Raw genomic sequence first — 26,041 nt, forward strand, 5'->3', positions numbered from 1 at the left:
CTCATCTACTAAAGCTGAGCAGAGTGGTGTGAACCTGTCATCCCAGCTACTTAGGTGGCATAAATAGGAGGACTGTACTCCAGTCTGGCTGGAACATAAATAGGAGATCCTATTGAAAAACAATACCTACAATATAAAAGGCTAGGGGTATGGCTCAAGTGATAGAGCGCCAGTGTGGGCTCTGAGTTCAAACTCTAGTATTGGGAGTGGGGAGGGAAGGAGTTAATTTTTGAATTCTATCTATACAGAACTTTTCCAAAGGCATATCTGAGTTCCCTAAAACATCTTATCTCATTTACAGTTGTCAAAGCTGGATTTACCTTGGAACTATAAAACTATGTTTGCTTTCTTAAGCAAAAGAAAGGAAGAAAGAAAGAAAGAAGGAAAAAGAGAGAAAGAGAAAAGAAAGAACGTGCTTTAAACGAGCTGCAAGAGCATCTTCAGTCTCAGTCCTACAGTTCTTTAAAAGGGAATAGCTGGCTTCCAACACTGTTGTTTGTCAGGTGGAGTTCGCGAAGGGCTTCGATCAAGAACAGTGTTTCAACATGACTCAGTTGTGTGGCCTAGAGGAGGTGAGATCGGGAGTGAGAAAAGGAGACACAAGTCAGTGGTTCTTCTAAGAGGGGGTTTGATCTGCACCATGATGATGGTGATGATGATATGGGGGTTACAAAGCCTACAGCTTATGCAAATTAAGAGATGGTGTCTAATATACAGAAAAATCTGAGACTGAGAAAGAAATGCATCTTCAAATTATCTCAAGGAGAGGCTGCTAACCTCCTCTGCCCCCCGCCCCCCACACCGCCTCAGTCTTGAGGCTAGAATTTGGGCAGAGAAACCTCTCTCATCTAAATGGGGACCTAGCCCTGTGACCTTTGCCAGGCCTGGGTGTCTCCTTTGGGAAATCCCTGAAGCCTGGCTGGGAATTGTGCCACAGTGCGCAACCCCCCTCCTCCTCCCTCTCCCCCCCTCCCGAGCGCTCAGGATCGCCTTGGGGACGCATTCAGTGCTCGTGGCACTCAGTAAGTTCGTGAGCCCGGGCACCCTCTCGGCTCCACTCGGCCGCCGCCCGGACCCCTCCCGCCCCGGTCGCCACAGCCCACCGAGCAGCGCCACGCCCACTGGGGCGGGGGGCTGTCCACCTCTGGTCAGGGATTCCCTCTATGAACCTCGCCATCCCGGCCCTTGCGGCCGTTCGGCTCACCCGGCCGCGATCCCCACCCGGCTCTGCTGCCCTGGCCGCCGCAGGACCCAGGCCCGCCGCCTCTCCCGGGCACCGCCCGCCCGCCGGGGCATCCTCTGCAGCCGGCCTGGCGGCCCGCGCCCACCGGCGCGCGCTGATTGGCTGGCGGGGCCGGCGGCGGCGCTGAGCGGCAGGGCAGATTCGCTGGGTCAGGGCTGCAGAGGCGCCTGGCGCACTGGCGGGAGCGGAGCCGCGGCGGCTCGCCGGGGACTCCAGACGCCCGCCCTGCCCCAAGAGCCGCCTCGGGGGGCGTCCGAGGGTCTGCGCGGCGCCAACGGCGCCGCCCTGGCCGCCATGTGCTCCCAGATCTGGTTCCTGACAGACCGGCGCATCCGCGAGGACTACCCGCAGGTGCAGATCCTGCGCGCCCTCCGGCAGCGCTGCTCCGAGCAGGACGTGCGCTTCAGGGCGGTGTTCATGGACCAGCTAGCGGTCACCGTCATCGGTGGCCACCTCGGTGAGCAGAGCCCGCTCCGGGGTCCCCGAGGGTGGGCAGGGAGGGCGCGCTCTCTAGGGCCTCGGCTCAGCCAAGTCTCCACCCCTGCTTCTTCCTCCCGTCCCGGGTTCACAAGCCAGTGTCTCCCTGCCAGACCCCTGGGGATGGAGGAAGCCCCTCACCTCGCTAGAGAGGTTACTCTTTTAACCACCACCATCTGCCCCGAGGCCAAGATTTGAGAACGCGATTTCATTTACTTAGAGGCTACTTTGTTTTCTGGGGAAATCAAATTCAACCTAAAGCCACCTGGATGTCAGAGGAAAATCCAGCTATGAGCACCAGATTTGCGAATTGTGCTTGCACTGATAACCTATCAGTTTCGACTCTGAGATGTAAGAAGCCAGCACTGTATTTGCAGAATTGTTCTTATGATAGATGTTTTTGGAAACTTTTCCAGCATTGTGGATGCATCAGTAATAGTCTACATGGAAGCTTATCCCCAAATGGTATAGGGGAATATCTGAGGGGTGCCAGCTGCCGGTGTAATATGGTAGAGGAGGTCTTCGGTGGGTTTTCTTTTACTCATCTTCCTCCTTTAAAGTACTTCAATTCGGATTCCAGAACAGCCAGGATTTCTGACCTTACTCATCTCTCTACTGCTATGTCCAAGAGACTTTTTTGGGTATGACCCAGACCTGAAAAGGTTAAGTATGTTTTCAGACATTCTTAATTATTTTTTAACACAAGAAAGAATCCATGACTTTAGGACTTCCCACATCGTCCTGGCTTGCTGTTTGGACACTCCAAAGTATCCAGCCATCAAAGGGGTCCAGGAGCAAAAGGAGTTTCCGAAGTCAAAGTACTTCTTGGCGTACTATTCATATTATTCCAGCCGTATCTGCTTAAATGGGTACATACTTTTTGACTGTTCTTTGGCAAGGGATTCCAAATTTGGAACAGGCTACTAACAAGTGAGAATTTGAATGTGACCTGTCATTATGTGGGCTATATCAGCTGTAATTTTTTCATCCATATGTTTGTCTAAACCTTCAATATGTTATTATCAGATTATATAGCCCATTGGAGAAATATACTACCAACATGTGGAGCCTTACATTTAATCTAAAGTGCTCTCTTTCAAATGTAAAGGGGATATTTTCTCAATCTTTGATCTGCTAAAACTCCCACTTAGTTAATGTACAATAGATTCCAGAACAGAGACAGCAGATCTGGATTGTTAGAGTATTTCTGTTCACAAGTGTTTTAGCTTTCTTCTGGATCAGTCCCTTTGTCTTTGAAGTTCAAGTTTTTCATTTATGATACTGAGAGTTGAGATTCTTCCAACTTGAAAGTTCTATTTCAGTGTCACACTTAGGATAATCTGTTATATTTTGTTGATTCTGATTAAGTAGCTCATATGTAAAATGTTCACCGATAGAATGTTTGCTTATTCATTTTACAGCTTGTAAAGATGTCTTTTTTTGAGATACAGTAACCAGAATTTCATATCATATTTGTTTTGTAAACCTTATAAATCTTACCAATTATGAATTCTGTAACAATAGGCAAATTCTCTCTGTACCTCTCACTTTATAGACTCAGTTCTAGAAAAAAAATAAATTCTAGTTAATACCACAGAAAACATTTAAACACTTTTTAGTGTCTTAAAGTTGACTGAAATTCAAGTGTGAAAATATCTCAGTCTACTCACAAACCAGGAGTTACTTCTTTTTTAACTTCAAGAAAATCTACACAGCTATTTGCCTGGCAAATAGATTAAGGATAGGCATTTTTTGACACAGTTTTGTTTATTTTTTTTTGTTAATTCAGAGGTAGCCCTGTTCAAATCACAGCACATAAAGCCAACCTAGTAGATCACCATTTCTGCCGTCCAAAGCTGTCAAAAGATTTATTTGTTATGGGTATGGATGAATTGAGGCACAAGAAAATGAGTTCTGTGAGATGTGTGACTGCTTGATCTTTACAGTGCTGCCACTGAAATAATGAATGACATGTAGCAAGTGCTCAGTAAATACTTCTGAGTAACTGATGCACAGTAAGTGCTGAGTAAGTACTTCTGAATGAGTGGCACAGAGTTGGCACCCAGCAAACATGTCACTAAGAAAAGTCTATTTCCAAGATTTTTCTAGAGTCAAACTATAGCAAACTCTTGGCAATTTGCTGAGTCAAAGCATTCCTCTGGGGGAAAGCAAAAATCACAGAATTCACTAGCCTTGACACTCAGCAATGTAGGCTTACAATGATACAATTCCCCCATTTGAGAATTATAGATGTGAGAGCTGGGAAGAATTTTGAGATCATCCTTTCTAACTACTTAATTTTATGAAGAAGAACCTGAGGTTGAAAGAGATGAAATGACATGGTCAATGGCATCCAAGCACTTAGCAGCAAACCCACAGTTCAAAACCCTGACTGCACTCACTGCCCCCTCATAGGAGACAAACATGCTCTAGGACCACAGCAGCCCACAGTAGCTTTCTCAGTAGATGTGGAATTGAACTGAATCATATCAAACTGAGGCTAGACAGTGACTTTGCACAGTCACTGTTTAAGAAATTAAGGCACTACCCTTACCAAGTCTTTGTGCCTTCACTTCTTTCCATCGCTTCTTTATCTTAGCATGGGACTATGATGAAGGAGTTGGTATGGGGAAGGTATGGGCAGGCTCTGCCTCAACCACTTGCTTAATTTCATTCCTTCATGGAGGGTAGTGGGAGCCCAAATCCAGGGATTACAATTTCAGGATCTGCCTGGAAAATAAGATTCAAGTGGGAGATTAAAAGTTTTGAATTCAAAGATTGCACTTATTTTAAATGTGACTATTGGGAGTTCTACACAAATGCAAGGTTTGTGATTCTTTTTAATCCACTAATCTACCCTATCCACTATAGATTAGTTGGGGGAAGCTAGTTGGAGAATGGGAGATAATGTTCAGGTAACTGAAGTGATCCTCTAGAAAACATCCTCCTTTCATTCTCTGAGGGGTGTGATATTAGTAAAGCCAGGTTTATCTCCATTTGCTTTAAGAAACTTCACATTCTTCACTCATTTGCTTACTCATTCATCCAACTAAATATTTATTAATTATCCTCAACCTTAGGGATAAGTGGTGGATGTGATCAAAATGTAAAAATACTAATGATGATGGTCATGGCAATGGATAAACACCAGTAAGAGTCATGGACTCGTAGAACTGGCTGAAGTTAGAACCAATACTCAGTCATTGTAGTCTAAGCATGATAGATATCTCATCTCATCTGTTCTACTTTTTGCATGAGCCTACAGTGACTGCATTAGGTGACACCTGGCCTTGCACTAAGTCCCTCTGTCTGAGATGCCATTCTGGTTCCTCTCATATGATGAATTTTTATTCGTGTGTGTGTGTGTGTGTGTGAGAGAGAGAGAGAGAGAGAGAGAGAGAGAGAGAGAGAGAGAGAGAGAGAATTGGGGCTTGAACTCAGGATCTAGGCTTGTCCCTTAACTTTCGTGCTCAATGCTAGTGCTCTACCACTTCTAGCATTTTGGTAGCTAATTGGAAATCAGGGTCTGATGTATTTTCCTGCCTGGGATAGCTTTGAACCATGATCTTCAGATCTCAGCCCCCTGTGTAGCTGGGATTACAATGCCCATCTTATTTCCTCTTAAAACTTCACACAAGTCACTCATCTCTATAAAGTCTTTTAGAGTTCCCTCCTCTATCCCCAAGTAGCCAGTCTCTGTCATCTGTCATACATTGTTCATACATTTAAAAATAGCACTCAGCATAATTGATTGGAATTTTTATCTGCCTGCAAAGTTTATATCCCTGTCCCCTTGAATAACTGGGGATTCCTCTGTGATCAGCACATAGTAGGTCTTCATGTTTGTTGGATGACTGAATAAAGAGCCATAAAAGCTAATTTGGGGTATATGAGACTTCCATTATAAAGCATTTGAGACTTTTATCGAGCTGTTCGTATCTGTGTTTGGGAGCTGTGCAGATGTATTTGTGATGAGCCATTACCCCAGGACAGGTTCACTAGCGATAATGAAGTTCTTTGACCACGAATAGGTCCAAATCATTAACTGGCTCTAGAAACAAGTCTAGTCACAAACCCAGGGACAGACAGAAAACAAAAAATGAGTCTGACCTGAGAAATGAGGTTGTGTTATACTTTTTGCTTAAGAGTAGAATGACTCAGCATTCCTGCTCTTACTATCAGAGCTAAAACCTTGGTGTTCCATTTTTCCCCCAGTAGTGCTAGGGAGTAGCACCGAGGGCCTTGAACATCAATAGGCAGGTGCTCTACCACTGGGTTATATCCTCAATCCTGTGTGACAATGCCTAGAACAGATTCTTTTATTTTTCCCTGAAGTATTGAGGAATAAATCCAGCTCCTCAAATACCAAACTACATCCCTGGCCCTTTTTCTTTTTACTTTTGAGACAAGTCTAAGTTGCCCAGGCTGGCCTCAAACTTGAGATCTTGTGCCTCAGCATTCCAAGTAGCTGGGCCTGAGTGCTTAATCTTTAGCCTTGATTTCTACTAAAGGCCCAGCAACACTACTGTATAGCACTAGTAGAAAGTAAAAAAAGAGGATGGAAACATCAAATATCCCCCCAAACTCATCTGGGCTCTGCATGCATTTCTTTACCCCAGGGCCCACAGTTAACATTTGCAGACTGACCTTAAGGATGGATTCACACTCTGTTTCTATCAGTGCTTTGGAGACGTGTATTAGAGCTGGTAAAGTGGACTCCATTGTGGATCTCAAAGCCCTACTCATAGATTTCCAAACCACCTGTCAATGACACCATAACATCTTACCGAATTTCTTAGGTTTGCTTGGTGGAAGGGCTACACCCATCACTCAGAGATGTCGTGTCAACCTCACCCATCACAGCTCCCTGTCACTTTCCTCACTAGCGGGGAGTCCATCAACATCCAGGTATGTCAGTACTGGTCTCTCCTTATTCCTGCCACTTTCCTGGCTAACCTCTCCCATTGTCCTAAAAGGATTCTTCTTATTCAAGGTTTATATTAATCAACACAAACCCACATCATGATCTGAGGCTCTGGGCCTATCTCTATTTGATCTTTCACTATCCAGAAGTAAACTCATCTGGATACCAGTGGCTAATGCATAGCTACTCAATCCTAGCTACTCAACAGGCTGAGATCTCAAGATGGAGGTTTACAGCCTGGGCAGGAAAGTCTTTGACTCAGTTCCAGTTAAGCACCAAAAAGCTACAAGTGGAGCTGTGGCTCAAGTGGTAGAACACAGCCTTGAGGGAAAAAGCTAAGGAGTAGCACCCAGACCTTGAGTTCAAGTCCCAGTACTGGCATTAAAAAAAAGTTAACTCAAGACCGTTATGAACAAGTGATAAATTTCAGTTACTTTGTGTTGTTACTAATACTTGAACACATCTTAGTCTTTGTAACAATCCTGTTTTCTTCATTCCATTCATTTATTTCATTCAACAGTTATTCATTGAGAATCTACTCAGTGCCACGCAGTGTGCTAGGCACTGGAGATGTAGAAGCAGAGAGAATAGATGTGGTCTTGCCCCTCATTATTATAATTTTATACATTTGTTGGTTAGTTGTCAACAAAAGTCCATTGACTGCCTACTGTTCTAGAAAGAAGAAAAGATCCAGAAATCTCTACCTGTCCAGATTACATTCTAGGTGTATGAGACAGGAGATAGATAGGTAGGTAGGTAGGTAGGTAGGTAGATAGATAGATAGATAGATAGATAGATAGATAGATAGATAGATAGATATTAAAGAGTATAATATATTATTGTGAGAAAAGTTAAAGTGGGAAGAGAGATAAAGTTTTTGTCTGAAAAGAAGGGGGTCAACAGCCTTAGGGGGGTTGTCCTCACCTGGAGGTAATATTCTGCCTTTCCACTGTTGGGAATAGAATAGACTGGAGGAGAGAGCAAGGAAGCCAGCATGGCAGAATAGAGAAAGGCAAGGGGCACAGTAGGGGAGATGTGAGCACCTTTGTAGGGCCTTGTGGGTCACTGAAGGAGTTGAGCTTTTACACTAGCTAAGAGGATAAAGGGAGTGGGGACACAGTGAAAAGATGAAAGGATCCATTTTTTATCGCCCCTGAAAGAATCCACTAAGTTCATGGTTCTGCATGATTCTGCTAAAAATGTAGTAGTCCTGTGCGGTATGAAGTAGATCCTTGTTTACTCCCATGCTACATTTGTACTCTCCTGCTACTTTCTTACTGTTGGCACTTACTTTCTACATGAAGAGTTGTTTTTACCCTAGCATATGGGAAACCAGTTTAATGTTAAAGCTTTCTTTTGTGAAGCCATGGATGTTTGTATGTCTGCAAAGGAATGATATGTACACAGGTTTGGGAGGGCAATGGCCCATCATGCATCAGTTTTATATAAATGCCAAGGTATTTACAGTCAAATCTATCCCAATAATCTGCATTATAAGAGGCCTCTAAATGAGGAAAGATGTGTAAGTTCTTATCAAAGTACCTAACATATCACAGATGCTCAAGAAAGATGCTGGCCAGGATGAGATTGGAATCACAGCATCTTTTATTGTCGTGCTCCTATTTCCCACTATTGAATGATTGAGATTTTTTTAATAAGTTTTAGAGCTCTGGTTTCTAAAAATGACTTATATCACAATAAAGCTACTTCTCTGCTATAAAGTGCATTTCTCTGCTATTACAGCTACAAATGCAAAAGCCTGATTTTATATAACTTGATTTACCTTAATATATGAGTTATAAAAAACAAAAAGTGGCCGGGTACCAATGGCTCATGCTTGTAATCCTAGCTACTCGGGAGGCTGAGATTTGAGGATTGCAGTTCTAAGCTAGCCCAGGCAGAAAAGTCCCCATAAAACTCTTATCTCCAATTAACCACTCAAAAACCAGAAGTGGCACTGTGGCTCAAGTGGTAGAGAGCTAGCCTTGAGCACAAAGAGGCTCAGGGACAGTGCCCAGGCACTGAGTTCAAGTTCAAGTCCCACAACCAACAAAATAAAAAATTTAAAATAAATAAAAAGCAAACATACCTAATTTTTTAGGAACCCTCCCCCCAACACACACTTTTTTGGAGACAGAGTCTCACTCTATAGCCCAAGTTGATGTCAAACTCGCAATTCACTTGCCTCTGCCTCCTGAATGCTAGGTTTGTACCACCATACCTAGGCATATTTTTATCTTGTTTCCAAATAAAAGAGATATCCAAAATAAGTAGAGCATTCAGAAAGAAATCAGAACAAACTTACCTGTAAAAGATTATTCTTGTTAGAAGTAATATACAAAAAATATTGATTGGATTTTTTAAAGAGTTGATTTAAACTAGATTAGTCATTTCATTGACGCCTTTGAGGTCAGATCTTTTTTCCCCTACTATCTGACACCTCTTTGGGTACAGAGTGGATCATTTTTGGTTTTTTGATTGTCTGTTTTCAAAACAAAAGAGTTTGAGGCTAAACATTGTAAATCTCAGATCCAATCCAGGAGTTTGGTAGTGACCCATCCTGCATCAGTTCTATGTGAATGTCATGACGTTTACAATCAAATCCTCAAGAAGCAGCTCAGCTTCTCCCACTTCCCCAGGTTAAAGTGAAGTCCCTTGTGGTTTGAAGGCAAGAGCTACTCATTGCTGGGAGTCTCCTTTGATTCACTGCAGTCAAACGGAGCCCTGTCCTCATGTCCAGCAGCCAGCTCTTCATTCCCTTGGCTTGAAGACTGCAGGTTACAATGGGGTTAGAAAGAATTCTGGGAAAAGTGATGTGTTAAGTTAGGTCCATCCTGAACGAATCCATCCTTCCCTGAGAGGAGGTGCTACTGCGGAGAGAGAGCAGAGATTACTTAAGCTGTTAACATCTCAAAATCCAGACAGGCATCTCTAAGGATCAATCTTTAACCCCCATTATTCTTGGCCACATGTGGCTATTGGTCTCACCAAAGGCACCATGAAGGTTAACGTAATTAGCTTTGCAGATGAACCCTATTGCTGTCAGGTCCCTCTGGACAGGACTAGCCAACAGCGCAGAGTCAGACACCAGACCTGTCTTACCACTTTAACCCATTCCATTCTTCGTTTATTAAAGGCTTCAGTTGGAATGAGCCAGGCCCAAAGATTTACCTTTGGAGAAGAGAGACAGAGTCCTGGTAAGACTTCCTAAGTGTATGTGAACCTGCTTGTGGAGGCTGAGCTGTCTCTGTGCACTTGTGGTTGGTATTTCTAGAACTGGGTTGAACTTTTTGCCCTCCCTTGTAGAAGTCTGTTTGTCTGTGGCCTCATGTTGGGATTTGAAAGCTAGATGTGTTTTGCTGCTTCTTGCTTCTCCAGGTCACTTTTCTGTTGCAAAGCTGTTTTTACTCATTAGGTGATAAAAAAAAAATCTCCATAAAATTGTCCTACCTCGCTTAGTAGAATGTCTGTGTAACAATAATGGCAGTGCCTTGCATATGTATAGTGGTTTATGGTTTTCAAAGCATCTTTGTATATATTATCTCACTGTGTGATGCTATGTTAACTCATCATGTGCATCAACCTAGCTACTTTTCTTTTTTTGACCAATTTTGAGGATACTACATAGAATCAACTTCTCCCACCCCTCACCAGTTTTGTATTATTTTTCCCCAAAGGCTGTAAGCCATACAAGAAGTGTTCAAGACCAACAAAAGCAAGCATAAATGATACTGTTTGATAGCAAAGTGAAGATGGCCTGAATATTCTTTATAAATCATGCCTGAGAATTAGGTTCCACTTCTTTCCCATAGTTCACACTATCAGCAAGTAACTGTGAACCACATATCTTAATACCCCCAGACACTTTTTGCACATGCTACAACACCCCCGAAAGTGTGTTAGACCTAGTTTTTCATTTTATGAGTGTTTTGTTTTTCCTAGTATGCGTAGAGTTTATTTCTCTTTTTCTTCTTCCTCAACCGAGAGCTTTGGTATTGATATCTCTGAGGGAGAAATTGCTAATTTCCTTAACTTGGGTGTGCAAAATACCCTTTATGAAATAGGAGACACACTAAAGCCTATAATGGGATTTTGTTAATTGTTTTAAAGGCTTGCTTTGGGCTGGCGGAATGGTAGGATCCTTGCCTAGCAAGCAACCAGGCCCTGAGTTTAAACCCCAGTATTGAAGGGGGGGGGGGGAGGGACTTCAGAGCATCTTGGAAACTCCCTTAAGGTTCATGAAGAGAAACCAAATAATTTCTTGAACTCACTTTTTATAACCCAATGCAACCTATATGCTCTCTCCGTCTTTCCCTCCTGAAGTGACTACTTAGGATCAGGCATGCCAGAGGATGTGAGGCCCAAGTGACAACCAAGCAGCCCACATGGGTGCTTCTAGCCCTTGCTTCCCTCTGTACCATTGTTGAGTGGGCAGTAAGCCTTGGCCATTCCATCCTCATGCCGTGGAAGAATGTCCCTTTTATTGAGCCCATGTCTTTATGCCAACAGCTTCTGTTCAACTCAACAAACACTGAGTGCCTACCATGCACCAGGCACTGTTCCAAGGGCTGGATTCAGCAGAGAATACCAAGACACAATAATGCTTTTAGGGCTAGCCCTACCTCTTGGAGTCACTGAAGTGAAGCCAAATAATTCTTCCACACAGAAGTCCTCAGTAGCTTGAAGACTAGGCTCAGATTCTTCTGAGTCTTCACATCAAGCTAATATTCCCAGTGAACCCAGTGTAAAACAGCTTCTTTGTGCTGTACATATGTTATAGCTTTCAATTAATCTTATTTAATTTTGAATACTGAGCACAGTATTTGTTAGCTGTTGCGTTGATTTTAATAGACTGAGCTTTTTTTTTTTTTTTTTTTTTGGCCAGTCCAAGCCTGGGGCTTGGACTCAGGGCCTGAGCACTGTCCCTGGCTTCTTTTTGCTCAAGGCTAGCACTCTTCCACTTGAGCCACAGCACCACTTCTGGCCATTTTCTGTATATGTGGTGCTGGGGAATCGAGCCCAGGGCCTCATGTATATGAGGCAGGCACTCTTGCCACTAGGCCATATCCCCAGCCCCTAGACCGAGCTTTTTTAAATAGTTTGTTTTTGTTATAAAGGGAATATGAACTTGGAGAAATTCTGGAAAATACAGATGAATATAAAATATAAAGAATCAATTACTTAATCTTACTACCCACTATTAAAATGTGTATTTTCTTCTAGCCCTTTCCAACTTGCATCTGTCTACATAGTTGAGATCATAATGCATTATTTGTCATGTGGAATCCTATTTTTCCACTTAATATTGACATTGATGCATTTAATATAGAATGATATATTCCTAAAATCCTTTGGCTGGTGTGGTGGTGCATGATTATAATCTAAGAACTTGGAAGGGACTTGGAAGAACTTGGAAGAACTTAAGGAGGGACCTTAAGTTTGTGACCAGCCTGGGCTACATTGTGAGACCCCACTTTAAAAATAAAATCATCATCGAGCACTAGTGGCTCACAGTAAGCTGAGATCTGAGGACTGCTGTTCGAAGCCAGCCCAGGCAGGAAAGTCCCTGGCACTCTTATCTCCAATGAACCACCAGAAAACCAGAAGTAGCACTGTGGCTCAAACTGGTAGAACACTAGCCTTGAGCAGAAAAACTCAAGAACAGTGCCCAAGCCCTGAGTTCAAGCCCCACAACTGGCAGAAAAATAATAATAAAATGAAATCATTTACATGGTTGTATATGCCACCAGTCATTACACTTTTTTTTCTAGATGTTAAATTCTTTTTAAAATGACAGGTATTCTCAAAGTGGGTGACACTGTTGCCTCTCCATAAACTCTTCAGACTTTATGTTTGGAGTAATACTGGTCCTGTATGGAAGAGAGGTATGGGATTGTCTCTTTCCTGTGGATTCTTCTAAGCATTGTTCTCCATATGCTGCTTTCTCTTTTCTTTTTTCCATCCTTTTGTGTTTCTTCATGACCATGCTCTGCCCTTTGTTTGGAGAATAGGCTGACTATAGAGCTCTTTTGCGACACCCTGGGATGGTCAGATGGCTGCTCTTGAGGCCTTGCCCCTGCCAGTTGCAGACGGAGGACTCTTGGAAGCCGGTCTTCAGGTGAACTGAACACTGGCAAGTGAGGGGCTCACTTTGGTCCTTGATTGCAGGCCTGCAGCTGAACCAGAAGGCCCTCACCACCTTCCCAGATGTCGTGGTCGTGCGGGTCTCCACACCCTCTATACAGTCAGACAGCGACATCACCGTCCTGAGACACCTAGAAAAGCTGGGCTGCCGCTTGGTCAACCGCTCTCAGAGCATCTTAAACTGCATCAATAAGTTCTGGACATTTCAAGAGCTGGCTGGACATGGGGTCCCCATGCCAGACACTTTCTCCTATGGTGAGTTCCCTTGAAATATGGTTGGGGAAGTGGTGCTGTGGCTCAAAGTGGAAGAGCCTTAGCCTTGAGCTGAAGAGCTCAGGGACAGTGCCCAGGCCCAGAGTTCAAGCCCCATGACCAACAGCAACAAAGAAAGGAAGAAGGAAAGAAAGAAAGAAAGAAAGAAAGAAAGAAAGAAAGAAAGAAAGAAAGAAAGAAAGAAAGAAAGAAAGAAAAAGAGAGAAAGAAAGAAAGAAAGAAAGAAAGAAAGAAAGAAAGAAAGAAAGAAAGAAAGAAAGAGAAAGAAAGAAAGAAAGAAAGAAAGAAAGAAAGAAAGAAAGAAAGAAAGAAAGAAAGAAAAGAAAAGGAAGGAAGGAAGGAAGGAAGGAAGGGAATACAGTTGGAACTTTTGTGTTCAAACTACCTGTTATTTTTCCCCCTGAAACCTTCCATATCCCTTGCTGTTTTTCAGTGAGGTGATGCAATGTCTTGAATCTTTATGTGAGCCCTGCCCTCTGTTTGAAATGTCTTGGCTTCTTTCTGGCCAGCAATCAATATGGCCCATGCAGCTATAAGAGTAAGAGTCTTGTCTCCAAAGCATTCCCAGGAAACTTTAGTGTGGTGTGGTCAACCTCATTAGAAGAGATGATAGTCCTGGCTAGTATAGGAGGGAGTACATAGGAGAATGCCTAACACAGTTTAAATACTTCCTAAAAGACATAATATCTACTAAGCTGAAATGATCTCAGTGAAAGAAGTGATCCTGAAGCAGAGAACAGATTCTAGAAAGAGAAAGATTCTAGTAAGAGAAAACATGACCTGATAGTGTTGCCAGTAGTATGGAGAGAGGCAGGAGAGGGAAGGAAGAAGGGAAAGGAGGAGGAGGAAGGGGGTAAGGAAGAGAAAAAGAGAGGGAGAGAGAACTGAGAGATGTAAAAGATGGGAAAGATAAGAAGGTGCTATATACAGTATGTGAAGGAGAAAGAGTTAACTGGAAGGGAAGCTAACGGGAAGTTAGAAGGTTATATAGTCAGGGGAGTGGCGATCCAGAGTCACAGTGCCAATCATCTGAGCCATCTTGCTGAGAAGAACAGGGCCCAGGAACTGGGGACCTCATTTGTTTAAGATGGGAGAGAACTAAGCATGTGCAAAATATTGATGGAATTGGAATGAGGAGGTTGAAGGTACAGCAGAAAAGGAACCTTTAATTTATTCATTAATTTATTTATTTTCAAAATAATTTTAATTTAACTGAGGGAAATTTTATGCCAGAACTGGGACTTGAACTCTGGATCTAGGCATTGTTCCTTAGCTTTTTCACTCAAGCTTTTTGGTGGCTAACTGGAGATAAGTCTCATGGACTTTCCTGCTTTGAACCAATCCTCAGATTTCAACCTCCTGAGTAACTAGTATTATAGGCATGAGCCACTGGCACCTGGCTTGAATGTGAACCTGGTAAGGTCTGTAAAATGATGAAAGAAAAGGGGTCTAAGGCATAGGGGCAGAGATGGTCTTAGATTAGGATTCCTCTCCCACTGCTAGATGGCTAGAAAGAATTTAAATGTATCAATGGGATACTAAAGATGGCTCTAGTCACAAACAGTGCCTCCTCACTTCAAAATAAATCATTACCACTTTTGTGAGCTGTTACAGGGTTCAAGGGGGAGAATTCCCCCTCCCTGCAAGAGTCTACCAGTCAGAGACAGTCTTAAGCAAAAAGATGGATTTATTATGGAAGCAAAAGGCAAACTGACTGGCCAAGGATGCAGCACAGACTCGGGAGCTGACCCTACGCCCCCCCACCAGTCCTCGAGCTGGGGTTTATCAAGGTAAAAGTGTAGCACAGTGTAGGAGGACACGGGGTGGAGCATGCAATAAGTTCACAGATGTAGGTGATTGATGCAGGAGGTAGAGCACACAACAAAGCAAGCGTGGCACAGATGTAGGAAGTTGACACAGGGTAGAGCAAATAACAAGTTAAGCAAGCCATTTACAGAAGCAGAATTTTGGGGGTCAGGTTGACCTAATAATCAAGATTGAGTCAGCTCTATTCCCCCCAACATTTCCTACCATGTTTCCCTAATCAAGATGGAGTCAGCTCTACAACATGAACAAGATAAGCCTTGTTACTATTCATATGGTGGACAGAGTAACAACTTCCCAAAGATGCCTATTTCTTAATCCCTGGAACTACGCGTATGTTAGGTTACAAGACAAAAAGGAATTAAGGTTGCAAATAGGATCACAGGTGTGATGGCTCACACCTATAATTCCAGCACTAGGGAGACTGAGGCAGGAAGATTAAGTGTCCAAGGCTCTCCTGGGTCCCATAATAAGATGCTGTCTTAAACAAGAAAAAAGTATGCAAATGGAGTAAAGTTTGTTAAATAGATGACCTTAAAATAGAGAGATTAGCTGGGCAACAATGGGTCACACCTGTAATCCTAACTACTCAGGAGGCTGAGATCTGCGGATCACCGCTCAAAGCTAGCCAAGGCTACTGCCATGAGGCTCTTATCTTTTTTTTGGCCAGTCCTGGGGCTTGGACTCAGGGCCTGAGCACTGTCCCTGGCTTGTTTTTTTGCTCAAGACTAGCACTCTGCCACTTGAGCCACAGCGTCACTTCTGGCCATTTTCTGTATATGTGGTGCTGGGGAATCGAACCCAGGGCCTCATGTATATGAGGCAGGCACTCTTGCCACTAGGCCATATCTCCAGCCCTGAGGCTCTTATCTTTAATTAACCACCAAAAAGCCAGAAGTAGACCTGGGGTCAAGTGGTAGAGCACTAACCTTGAGCAATAGAGCTCAGGGACACCACCCCGGCCCTGAGTTCAAGTTCCAGGACTGGCTTGTGCACACACCACAACAATAGGGAAGGTATCCTAAATGAGCCAGACAGGCCCAATGTAATAAATGTTCTTCAAGGTAGAAGAAGGAGGCAGAAAAGAGGATCGGAGGGAAATGCACTCATGTAAGGAGGAGGAAAAGATAAGCTATGAGAAAGATGCTGTCATTGCTGGCTTTGGAGATGGCAGGGGGCCAAGAGCCATAGAATGAGCACAGCCTATAGAAACTGGAAAAGGAAAGAAAACAGATTCTCCCCTAGGACTGCAGCCTGCTGGCACCTTGGTGTTAAGGAAACCCATTTCAGACCTGTAACTATAGAACTGTAAAATGATAGATTTGTGTTGTTTAACCTGCCAAGTTGTAATTTGTTACAGCAGGGATAGAAAGCTAATATGCCAACTAATGTACCTATAAAACATCATCCAGCACAGTTTTGAGAACGAGGAATAAACGGAAAGGGCCGCTAAGCAACCCCAATATATGTGACCAGTCCCAACACAGATCTAATGTCACTCACCTAATGGATAGGAAAGCCCTTCACACTGTGATCTAGGTCCTACTTTTCCCTGTGTGGGAAAAAACTACCTCACAAACTGTTCTGTCCTTTATGAGTCCTTTGAGAGGGGAAGAGGGAAGAGAGGCTCCCACCCTATGCTGACGGCAGTGACTAGTATTGGTCCGTGTCTGAACAGCAAGTAGGCTGACGACCATTAAAACCAGATCCATGGGGACTGGGAATGTGGCTTAGTGGTAGAGTGCTTGCCTTGCATACATGAAGCCCTGGGTTCGATTCCTCAGAACCACATAAACAGAAAAAGCCACAAGTGGCACTGTAACTCAAGAGGTAGAGTGAGTGCTAGCCTTGAGCAAAAAGAAGCCAGGGACAGTGCTCAGGCCTGAGTCCCAAACCCCAGGACTGGCAAAAAAAAAAAAAACACAAAAAACAGATCCACATTGGGCTCATGCCTGTAATCCTTGCTACTCAGCAGGCTGAGATCTGAGGATTTAAGTTAGAAAGCCAGCTCAGGTGGGAAAGTCCATGAGACTTTTATCACCAATTAACCAGCAAAAAAGCCAGAAGTGGAGGTGTGTCTCAAGAGGCAGAGTACTAGCTTTGAACAAAAAACCTCAAGGACAGTGCCCAGGCCCTGAGTTCAAGTCCCAGGACTGGCACAAAAAAACAAAACAAAGACAAATCCAAGAACCAGCAAGTATGCTAGCTGAGTGCAATTAGAGGGCAAATGTGATACCTTAGGGCATTCATTACGACATAGTTGTTAATATTCATGATGTTAACACTGTTCTAAAGGAAAAGGAACGCCTAATATAGTATGTACAGGAAGCCAAGGAAGCATATAGACAATCTTGAAAGATTTTCATGCACATTGTTATTTGTATCATAAAATTAAGGCCTAAGGGTTATGGAGAGACCAGTTCAAATTGTAGAGTTATCCTTTCACTTTGGTGGAAGCCAACATCCAGGCTTAGTCTCTTTGGGTTTTCATTTCCTACAGCCTCTTAACAGCTATTAAACTCTTAGTGACTTAATGTAATGTTCGCCGATGATCTCACAGCTCCTAGGACAGAAGCAGCCAGGCATATCTCAGTTCTTCGTTCAGGATGTCATCTTGAAATCAAGGAGTCAGCTGGGGCTGCAGTTTGGGGATTATCTTCAAGCTGACTGCTTGTTGGTATTTAGTTCCTTGCAGTTGTAGGTCTACAGTCCTCACTTCTTTGCTGACCATCCTCAGGGGACCGGTCTTAGTTTCTAAAAAACATCCATGGTTCTCTACCACATGGCTTTCTCCACAGCATGACAATTTATTCCTTCAAGGTTAGAAGAATAATCTCTTTTTTATGCACATGTGGGTACTGTGGCATGAAATTAGGGCCTTGGCACTGTCCACTTAAGGCTAGTACTCTACCACTGAGCCACAATGGTGCTTGGTTAGAGATAAGAGCCTCAAGAACTTTTGTTTTGTTTTGTTTTGTTTTTGTTGCCAGTCCTGGGGCGTGGACTCAGGGCCTGAGCACTGTCCCTGGCTTCTTTTTGCTCAAGGCTAGCACTCTACCACTTGAGCCACAGCACCACTTCTGGCTTTTATATATATATATATATATATATATGTGGTGCTGAGGAATCGAACCCAGGGCTTCATGTATTAATGAGGTGAGCACTTTACCACTAGGCCATATTCCCAGCCCTCAAGAACTTTTCTTCTTGGGCTGGTTTCAAACTGTGATCCACAGATCTCAGCCTCCTGTGTAGCAAGGATTACAGATGTGATCCACTGTCAACTGGCTGAGTTATCTTTTAAATGGATTGCCTGATTAGGTCAAACCAACCAAGAGTCATCTTCCGATGGATGAAGTCAGTGGATTATTAACATAATCACTGGAAAGAGACCTCATTATAATCACTGGTCCTACACTCCACAAGGGATGCCAAAAAGGAGCTCTCCCAGGGGGTGGGACTCTTGAGACCAGGCTAGACCCCTGCTTCCTCTAGTTACTGTGAAGAGGAAGCTGTGTCTTCTATGATTGTTGTCAGGGTTAATAGATGTGGAACAGGTACAGCCTATACGAGGTGCTTGATAAATGTTGTTCTCCCAATGGAGGTGTGGCTCAAGTGGTAGAGTGCCAGCCTAGAGCAAAAAAAGCCACACCAAGAGCACAAAGCCCTGAGTTCAAGCCCTAGTACTGGCACAGAATGGTGGGTTCATGCCTTCATGGAGTCATCCAACTCCATGGAATACACACCAAAAGTGAACCCTAATGTAAACTATAGGCTCTGGGTGATAATGACCTGTCAGTTCTGACAAATGCACTGCTCTGGAGAAGTTGATAATGGGGGAGGGTATGCATGTGTGGGGACAGTGGGTGCATGGGATAGCTCCCTACTTGATGCACAGGTTTGCTGTACATTTTAAGTTGCCCTAAGCATTTGGCAAAAAAAGTGAGGGAGGGGGAAAGGAAAGGAGGGAGGAGAACAATGAAGCTGTTGCATAAATTGTCAACTAATCTCAATGTCCTTCCTTCTTTCCTTTTAATAAATCTCTGTGCCCTAATACCTTCATGGCTCTTGTCTTCTCTTGGCAGGTGGACATGAAGACTTTTCAAAAATGATTGATGAAGCTGAGCCCCTAGGCTACCCGGTTGTGGTGAAGAGCACACGAGGCCACCAGGGTTAGTGCTGCTCCTGGGCTTCCTGGGTAACCTGTCACCAAGGGCTGCAGCTCTACCCCACATGACATTCACCCAACTCACAAGAGTGCTGTAGCAGGACTTTGCCATGTTTGTGCTCTCTGGGCTCCCTCTGTCCTGGCTTCTGTTAGATCTTCTCCCTGTCCTTAGATGATTACAACAGGTTCCTGACTTGACTGATTCGTTTCCTTTATAATTTAATATTTATTTTATTTTTGCATTTATTAGGGCTTGAACTCAGTGCCTCTTGCTCTCACTTGGCTTTTTGGCTTACAACTGAAGCTCTACTATTTGAGCCACATCTCTACTTCCAGTTTTGTACTGGTTAATTGGAGATAAGAGTCTCTTGGTTTTGTCTGATTGGGCTGGTTCTAAAGCATGCTTCTCCTAGCTCAACCTCCTGAGTAGCTAAGATGATTAGCATGAGCCCCCAAGGTTATAATAATAACCTCCTCAGGATATTAGTTTAGCACAACCACTCAGCCCAAGGCCCAGTACTGGCAAAAAGGAAGGAAGGAAGGAAAGACAAGATGGAAGGAGGAAGGAAGGAAACAGTGTAGCAGTTGCATAAATTATTGTCAACTAATCTTAGTGCCTCTCCTTTTAAAAAAAAATCTCCTTGCCTTAAATGTACAGTTCCTTTATTAACTGCTGACTAAGCCCCATCAAGACTTCTGTACCAGGAGCCAATCCCTAACCTGTCTCTACTGAAAATCCTGTCGCTATCCAGAGAAGCTCAGTGCTTTGAGTTGCCCAATCTGGTGCCCAATGCCTCACTGCTCACATCTCCACTCATGGTTGAGATGTGGAACAAGTCAGATGTTGCATGGTTCCACTTACTGAGCTTTTCCTGTTTGCCCTGTCCCTTGTGGGAGCCTCTCCAATAGACACTGATGGCCCACTTGACTGCACACATGCTTTCCCATAACCCCCTACTTGGACCTCCTCTTTGTCCTCATTTCTCCAATTCTGTTGAGTGTTTGGGGTCCAGTCACTTCAGAAATAATTGCACACTAGTTATGATATATTTGGAAGTTAGTTCTCAGTCTTCTGTGCCACTAGGGATTGATGCCCATTGCTGTTTCATTAAGACTCCAGAGGACTTCCTTCCACTCCCTCTGTAATGCTAACAGGCAACTTGAGAAAAGATCTCATTGTTCCATTTTTGCTGAAGAGAATGCTCAGCCTGGGCATGTCCATGTCATATCTGCAAGCAAATCTACTAGGAACTCTTCCTCAACTCTGTCATCTAATATGCAAATGGAAAAAAGTTGCTGAATAACTCAAAACATAGGTGATTAAAGCAGAGAATAAAAGAGTTGCTGGGTACTGGTGGCTCATGCTTGTAATCCTAACCACTACTCAAGAGGCTGAGATCTGAGGACTTAAGTTGCAGTCTGAAGATCAAGGATCAAAGGTATCCTGGGTAGGACAGTCCATGAGACTTATTTCTACTTAGCTACCAAAAAAGTAGGAAATGGGGGTGGCTCAAGTGGTAGAGCACCAGCCTTGAGTAAAAGAGCTAAGGAACAACATTCACATTCTGAGTTCAAACACCAGGAGGAACATTTTTTTAAAAAAAGTTAAAATCAAGAAGGAATGCCCTCTCAGAGAGCAACAAAAATACGGGCTTTATAATTAAATGAGTATAGCCAAATAGTAAATTTCTCCAGCTTACAAGGAAGAGCATGTGTCACTAGCTCCTTCCTTTGAGCTCCTACAACATATTGCTTAGACCTTTTAAGGCCTATCAAACAGTCGTGTAGTTATCTTTTTTGGCTCTCTCTCCACTCACACTTAGGATTCCTCTAAACCATGTTCAGTTAATTACATTCTATAAACACTGATGAGCCTCTGCCCCAGGTATTAAGACTAATGTAAAGTTTGGGGAATTCAAATTAAAAAAAAATTAGCTAGACATGAACTCTGCCCCATCAGTGCCCTAAAGATGATAGAATGGACTAATTAACAATTTTTGGAACTAAACTGGTTAGATCCTCAGGATTTTGTTTTGGCCCATTCTCCATGTTTCTGGAATACATTATTATTTCATTTTGAGGGGGGGAAAAGGCACACACCTGTTGTCCTAGCACTTAAGAGGAATGAGTTCAAAGAAGGAAGAAAGGGAAGGAAGGAAGGAAGGAAGGAAGGAAGGAAGGAAGGAAGGAAGGAAGGAAGGAAGGAAGGAAGGAAGGGAACGCTGATCAATAGTATTAAAGCGTGAGGACAATCAAGAGGGAATAAGGTTCAATGGCTATTTGATAAGAAACAAGAGACTTATCAGAGAAATAAATGGGGGCGGGGGGGGGGCAAGGCAAGGCAAGGCAAAAAGCAGCCAGTTCCCATTTGGCACAGGGAGACAGGGTGGCCAGGACAGAGAACTCAGGCTTCTCTAAGCCCTTTCCTTGCTCTTCATCTTTCTTTTTAAAGGAAAAGCTGTTTTTCTGGCAAGAGATAAGCATCACCTCTCAGACATCTGCCATCTGGTCCGCCACGATGTGCCCTATCTGTTCCAGAAGTATGTGAAGGAGTCCCATGGGAAGGACGTCCGGGTGGTGGTGGTAGGGGGCCAGGTGATAGGCTCCATGCTACGCTGCTCCACAGATGGACGGATGCAGAGCAACTGCTCTCTTGGTAAGATGCCAATGGTAGTTGAGTGGGGCTGTTTGGTCATGGAAGGCCACCAGGACATTTCACTAGGCTGCTGGACTTCGAATCCAGACTCTGCTAGACACCAGTATCTCACAGAGAAAGAGAAACACACCCTTTCCCCTGTCAGCAAGCAGTCCAGGAGCAGGGAGTATAAGTGTTGTGACAGAGGTCAAGGTAGAGGCAAGCCACTGAGGTTTGAACCCTATCCTGTAGGTGTTAGGGCTTAACAGTGGGAGTTGAACAAGGGTATGCTGAGACCAGCATTTGAAAACAAATCCCATCTGTAAAGGATGGATCAAAGGCGACAAACCAAAACAAGAGGCGGGAAGGTGGAGTTGGAAGCTGTCCGACAGCTCAGACAGAATTCTGAGAGTCTAAAAACCAAAGCCATATATTTCCTAGAGAATGTAGAGATTGGTCACTGAGGCTTGGAACGTGGGGTTGGGTTGCAGTTTCCACTGAGTAATGAATAAAGCTGAGTTTTATGTTTGCCACCAAAAAACAAACAAACAAACAAACAAAACCAAAAAACCCAATGCAAAAAATACCCAAAGCCATAGCAGGAAGAACAGCAAACTTGCCTTTGCATGAATCAAAAATTGAGTTTTTCTTAAATGTGTGATGCTATTAGAAAGGCTGAAGTTTAGATTGGGGTTGAATATATTAAGTCCAGTGACTACGAAAGAGGTGTAGAAATTGATTCTGTGCTGCTTCACTAGTGTTTACTCCCACAGAAGCTCCACAGTGCTCCACACTTGCTGTATAGAGATGAGTCTTTGCCATCAGGCTATATATAGCTCCATAAATAAGTGCAAACAGACCAAACAATTGTAAGAGGATGCACCCATGTGATAGGAGAGTCAATGCTAGATTCAGCTTGACATGGTATTCAGTACGACAGTACTTGTACCTTAGTACTCAATCTCAGTTCATTTTCATGGTAGTCATACATACTAGTTAATAACCACATGGTTTTATAATGTCTCCCTATTGTTTTTCTTTTTTTTTTAACAAACAAACAAAAGCTTTCACTTGCTGGGCACTCTGGGTCCACACTTGTAATCCTAGCATCCAGGAGACAGACCTAAGGATCACAGTTCAAAGCCAGCGCAGACAGAAAAGTCTATGAGAGTCTTTGTCAGTGGTTACCACTGACAAATTTGGAAGTGAAGCTGTGTCTCAAGGGGACAGTGTTCAGATCCCAAGTTCAAGCCCAGAAAACCCATCCCCCCAAAAACCCAACCAACCAATCAAAAATCTTTTACTCTACACTTTAAGAACTGTCTCTCATTTTTATTTTTATTTATTTATTTATTTATTTGCCAGTCCTGGGCCTTGGACTCAGGGCCTGAGCACTGTCCTGGCTTCTTTTTGCTCAAGGCTAGCACTCTGCCACTTGAGCCACAGCGCCACTTCTGGTTGTTTTCTATATATGTGGTGCTCAGGAATCAAACCCAGAGCTTCATGTATACGAAGCAAGCACTCTTGCCACTAGGCCATATCCCCAGCCCCTCTCAATTTTTAAACTTGTATTTTTCACATTTTTTTTCTTTTGCCACGGCAAGCTCCCTTATTTTTGTTATTTCTTCATGTCTTCTCTCTCTCTCTCTCTCTCTCTCTCTCTCTCTACTGTAGTACTTTTCTTCATATTTTTAGTTATATAAAGGAGTCGCCATTTAACAAAACCATTTATAAGTAGAATGCATCTTGATCAATGTCACCCCTTTCGACAGTCTCACCCATCCCTTCTAACATACCCTTTCCTCACTTTTCTTGATTCTGTAATCCTACACCAAATCCTTGACTGCCCTATTGCTTTTCTTAATAGGATGTTCATAAAATGTTTTATAGCCTTTTCTTTATACAGTATCATAGCCAGGACTGAACAGTGTTTATGCAAAGTTATTAGACTTAAGAATACAAGTGTTAAGTCTTCCAGAGAGATGAAAGGGGGACAGCTTTTTAACAGGTGAGGACAATCAGACCTTTTATCTTGAGCATAGGATTTTGTTTCATAATCCTATTTTTCTGTGTAAAAAAATCAATATTCAGGGGCTGGGGATATGGCCTAGTGGCAAGAGAGCTTGCCTCGTATACATGAGGCCCTGGGTTCGATTCCCCAGCACCACATATACAGAAAACGGCCAGAAGTGGCGCTGTGGCTCAAGTGGCAGAGTGCTAGCCTTGAGCAAAAGGAAGCCAGGGACAGTGCTCAGGCCCAGAGTCCAAGGCCCAGGACTGGCCAAAAAAAAAAAAAAAAAAAAAAATCAATGGTCAGCCAGGCATTGGTGGCTCATGCCTGTAATCCTAGCTACTTATGAGGCTTAAATGTGAGGATTGAGTTCAAAGCCAGCCCTGGCTGACAAAGCTGAGAGACCCTTATCTTTAATTAAGCAAAAAGCCAAGTGGAGGTATGGCTCAAATGGTAGAGTATATCAGCCTTTGAAAAAGCCAAGGGAGATTGTGAAACTCTGAGTTTTAAAAAAAAATCACTATTTTTTCCAATCATAAAATGAATGTAGAAAGTTCAGAACCTACAGCAGTCAAGTGGAAAAAAAGGATTTATTAAAACTATTTAAAGATAACCACCATTAACATTTTGATGTCATTTTCCCCAGTCTTTGACAAACATCTTTTTGCATTCTCATCACACTATACCATTTTTAATCCTTCAAAGTGCTTTCCTATGGGACTATAAACTCCCTATGAGCTGTAGTAGCCATAGTCATTAAATATGCTATTTTCTCCTATTGTGAGATACTTAAATTACAATTATGCATTTTCTTATTCAAATATTTATTGAATGCCTTCTGATTTTCCTGTATTTTAAATAATACTGACATTTGTGTCTTTTTGCATTTTTTTCCATACATAAAGTATTTTCTTTAGTAGTAGGATGGCTGGGTCAGAGGATATTAGCGTTTTTAAGACTCTAGAAAGAAATGACCATATTGTTTCCCCCAAATGTGGCTTGATTTCCATCAAGAACTCTGCATGTGTACTGGGGCTTGAACTCAGGGACTGGGTGCTGTCCCTTAGCTTTTTCCTCTCAGCGTGGTTACTCTACCACTCTACCACAGCTCCACTTCTAACTTGTTAGTGGTTAATGGAAATAAGAGTCGTTACAGACTTTCCTGTCTAGGCTGGCTTCCAACCATAATCTTAAGGTCTCATTCTCCTTAGTAGTTAGGATTACAGGCGTGAGCCCCCAGGACTCAGCTTCCCATCTCATCTTTGGGCCATTGGACTCATCTATGTGTATCCATCTTCACCTTTAAATCATTGTGCTTCCCCCCTCAGGTGGTGTGGGTGTCAAGTGCCCACTGACAGAACAAGGCAAGCAGTTGGCTATTCAAGTATCCAATATTCTGGGCATGGACTTCTGTGGCATTGATCTTCTCATCATGGAAGATGGCTCCTTCGTGGTGTGTGAGGCAAATGCCAATGTTGGCTTTCTAGCTTTCGACCAGGCATGCAACTTAGATGTGGGTGGAATCATCGCAGACTATACTATGTCCTTACTGCCAAATAGGCAGACAGGGAAGATGGCTGTCCTCCCAGGACTGTCGAGCCCCAGGGAGAAGAATGAGCCAGATGACTGTGCTTCTGCTCAGGGAGTTTCAGGCAGCGTCTACACCATCAACAACGGGTCTACCTCCAGTGAGAGTGAGCCTGAACTGGGAGAGGTCCGGGATTCCTCAACAAACACAATGGGGGTTCCGTCCCCCCATGCTGCCCGAGCCTGGCTACAACATTAACAACAGGATGCTTCAAAAGTAAAACTTAAGTGAATTCCTGCTTTTTGGCAGCATTGAAACCAAATCCTACTGCTTCCCTAGTAGATTCCAGTGAATAAAATGTGGACTCATGTGATTTCATTTGCACAGAAATGAGAAATCCCATCTGGGCACTCAGCATTTTTTCTAATGATGATTTAAGCAAATGGCCTAGCTTTGTGGTTTTTACAAAGACTAATAGAAAAATACTCACCAAGAACAACATCCTGGCTGATCAATTTGAGACCAGTGTCTGCTGTGAACACCTGGGTATAATGGCACCCCACTCTGTGGGGTGTGCTTCTGTTGGCTGTAGCAATAGTGAGCATGAACTTGGAGTGACTCCTGGAAATCCTGAACTCAGAAGCTACCACAAGATGGAGGCATGTGCAGACAAGGTGGACCGTGACAGCAGTGCTGTGTTCACTCCGCATGTGTGGGATGCCCCAAGAATGAACGCACAGTTCAAGAGCTATTAGAGGATCTTCTCTGTTCCTCCTCTGTCACCATCTCGATAGGGCATTCTAGGGAGCTTCCT

At 43.4% G+C, this 26,041-nt stretch overlaps 1 protein-coding gene across 1 annotated transcript; it reads left to right on the plus strand.

Annotated features, from left to right (window-relative positions):
* The first annotated feature begins 1,537 nt into the window (after nucleotides 1–1,537).
* Nucleotides 1,538–25,485, plus strand: Rimkla (ribosomal modification protein rimK like family member A). The gene is made up of 5 exons (XM_048349891.1): nucleotides 1,538–1,700; nucleotides 12,813–13,043; nucleotides 18,971–19,057; nucleotides 21,506–21,709; nucleotides 25,028–25,485. The coding sequence occupies exons 1-5, from the start codon at nucleotides 1,538–1,540 to the stop codon at nucleotides 25,483–25,485; spliced, it is 1,143 nt and encodes a 380-aa protein (XP_048205848.1).
* Nucleotides 25,486–26,041: the final 556 nt, after the last annotated feature.

Source organism: Perognathus longimembris, chromosome 7 (assembly GCF_023159225.1).
Source record: "Perognathus longimembris pacificus isolate PPM17 chromosome 7, ASM2315922v1, whole genome shotgun sequence".
Classification (NCBI taxonomy): Eukaryota; Metazoa; Chordata; class Mammalia; order Rodentia; family Heteromyidae; genus Perognathus; species Perognathus longimembris.

Bases quoted from the DNA above. Each gene is read 5' to 3' on its own strand.
- Rimkla (XM_048349891.1), top strand. From the start codon at position 1,538: ATGTGCTCCCAGATCTGGTTCCTGACAGACCGGCGCATCCGCGAGGAC. The intron at 13,044-18,970 runs GTGAGTTCCCTT...TTCTCTTGGCAG, and splicing joins GCCAGACACTTTCTCCTATG to GTGGACATGAAGACTTTTCA. The intron at 21,710-25,027 runs GTAAGATGCCAA...TTCCCCCCTCAG, and splicing joins GCAGAGCAACTGCTCTCTTG to GTGGTGTGGGTGTCAAGTGC.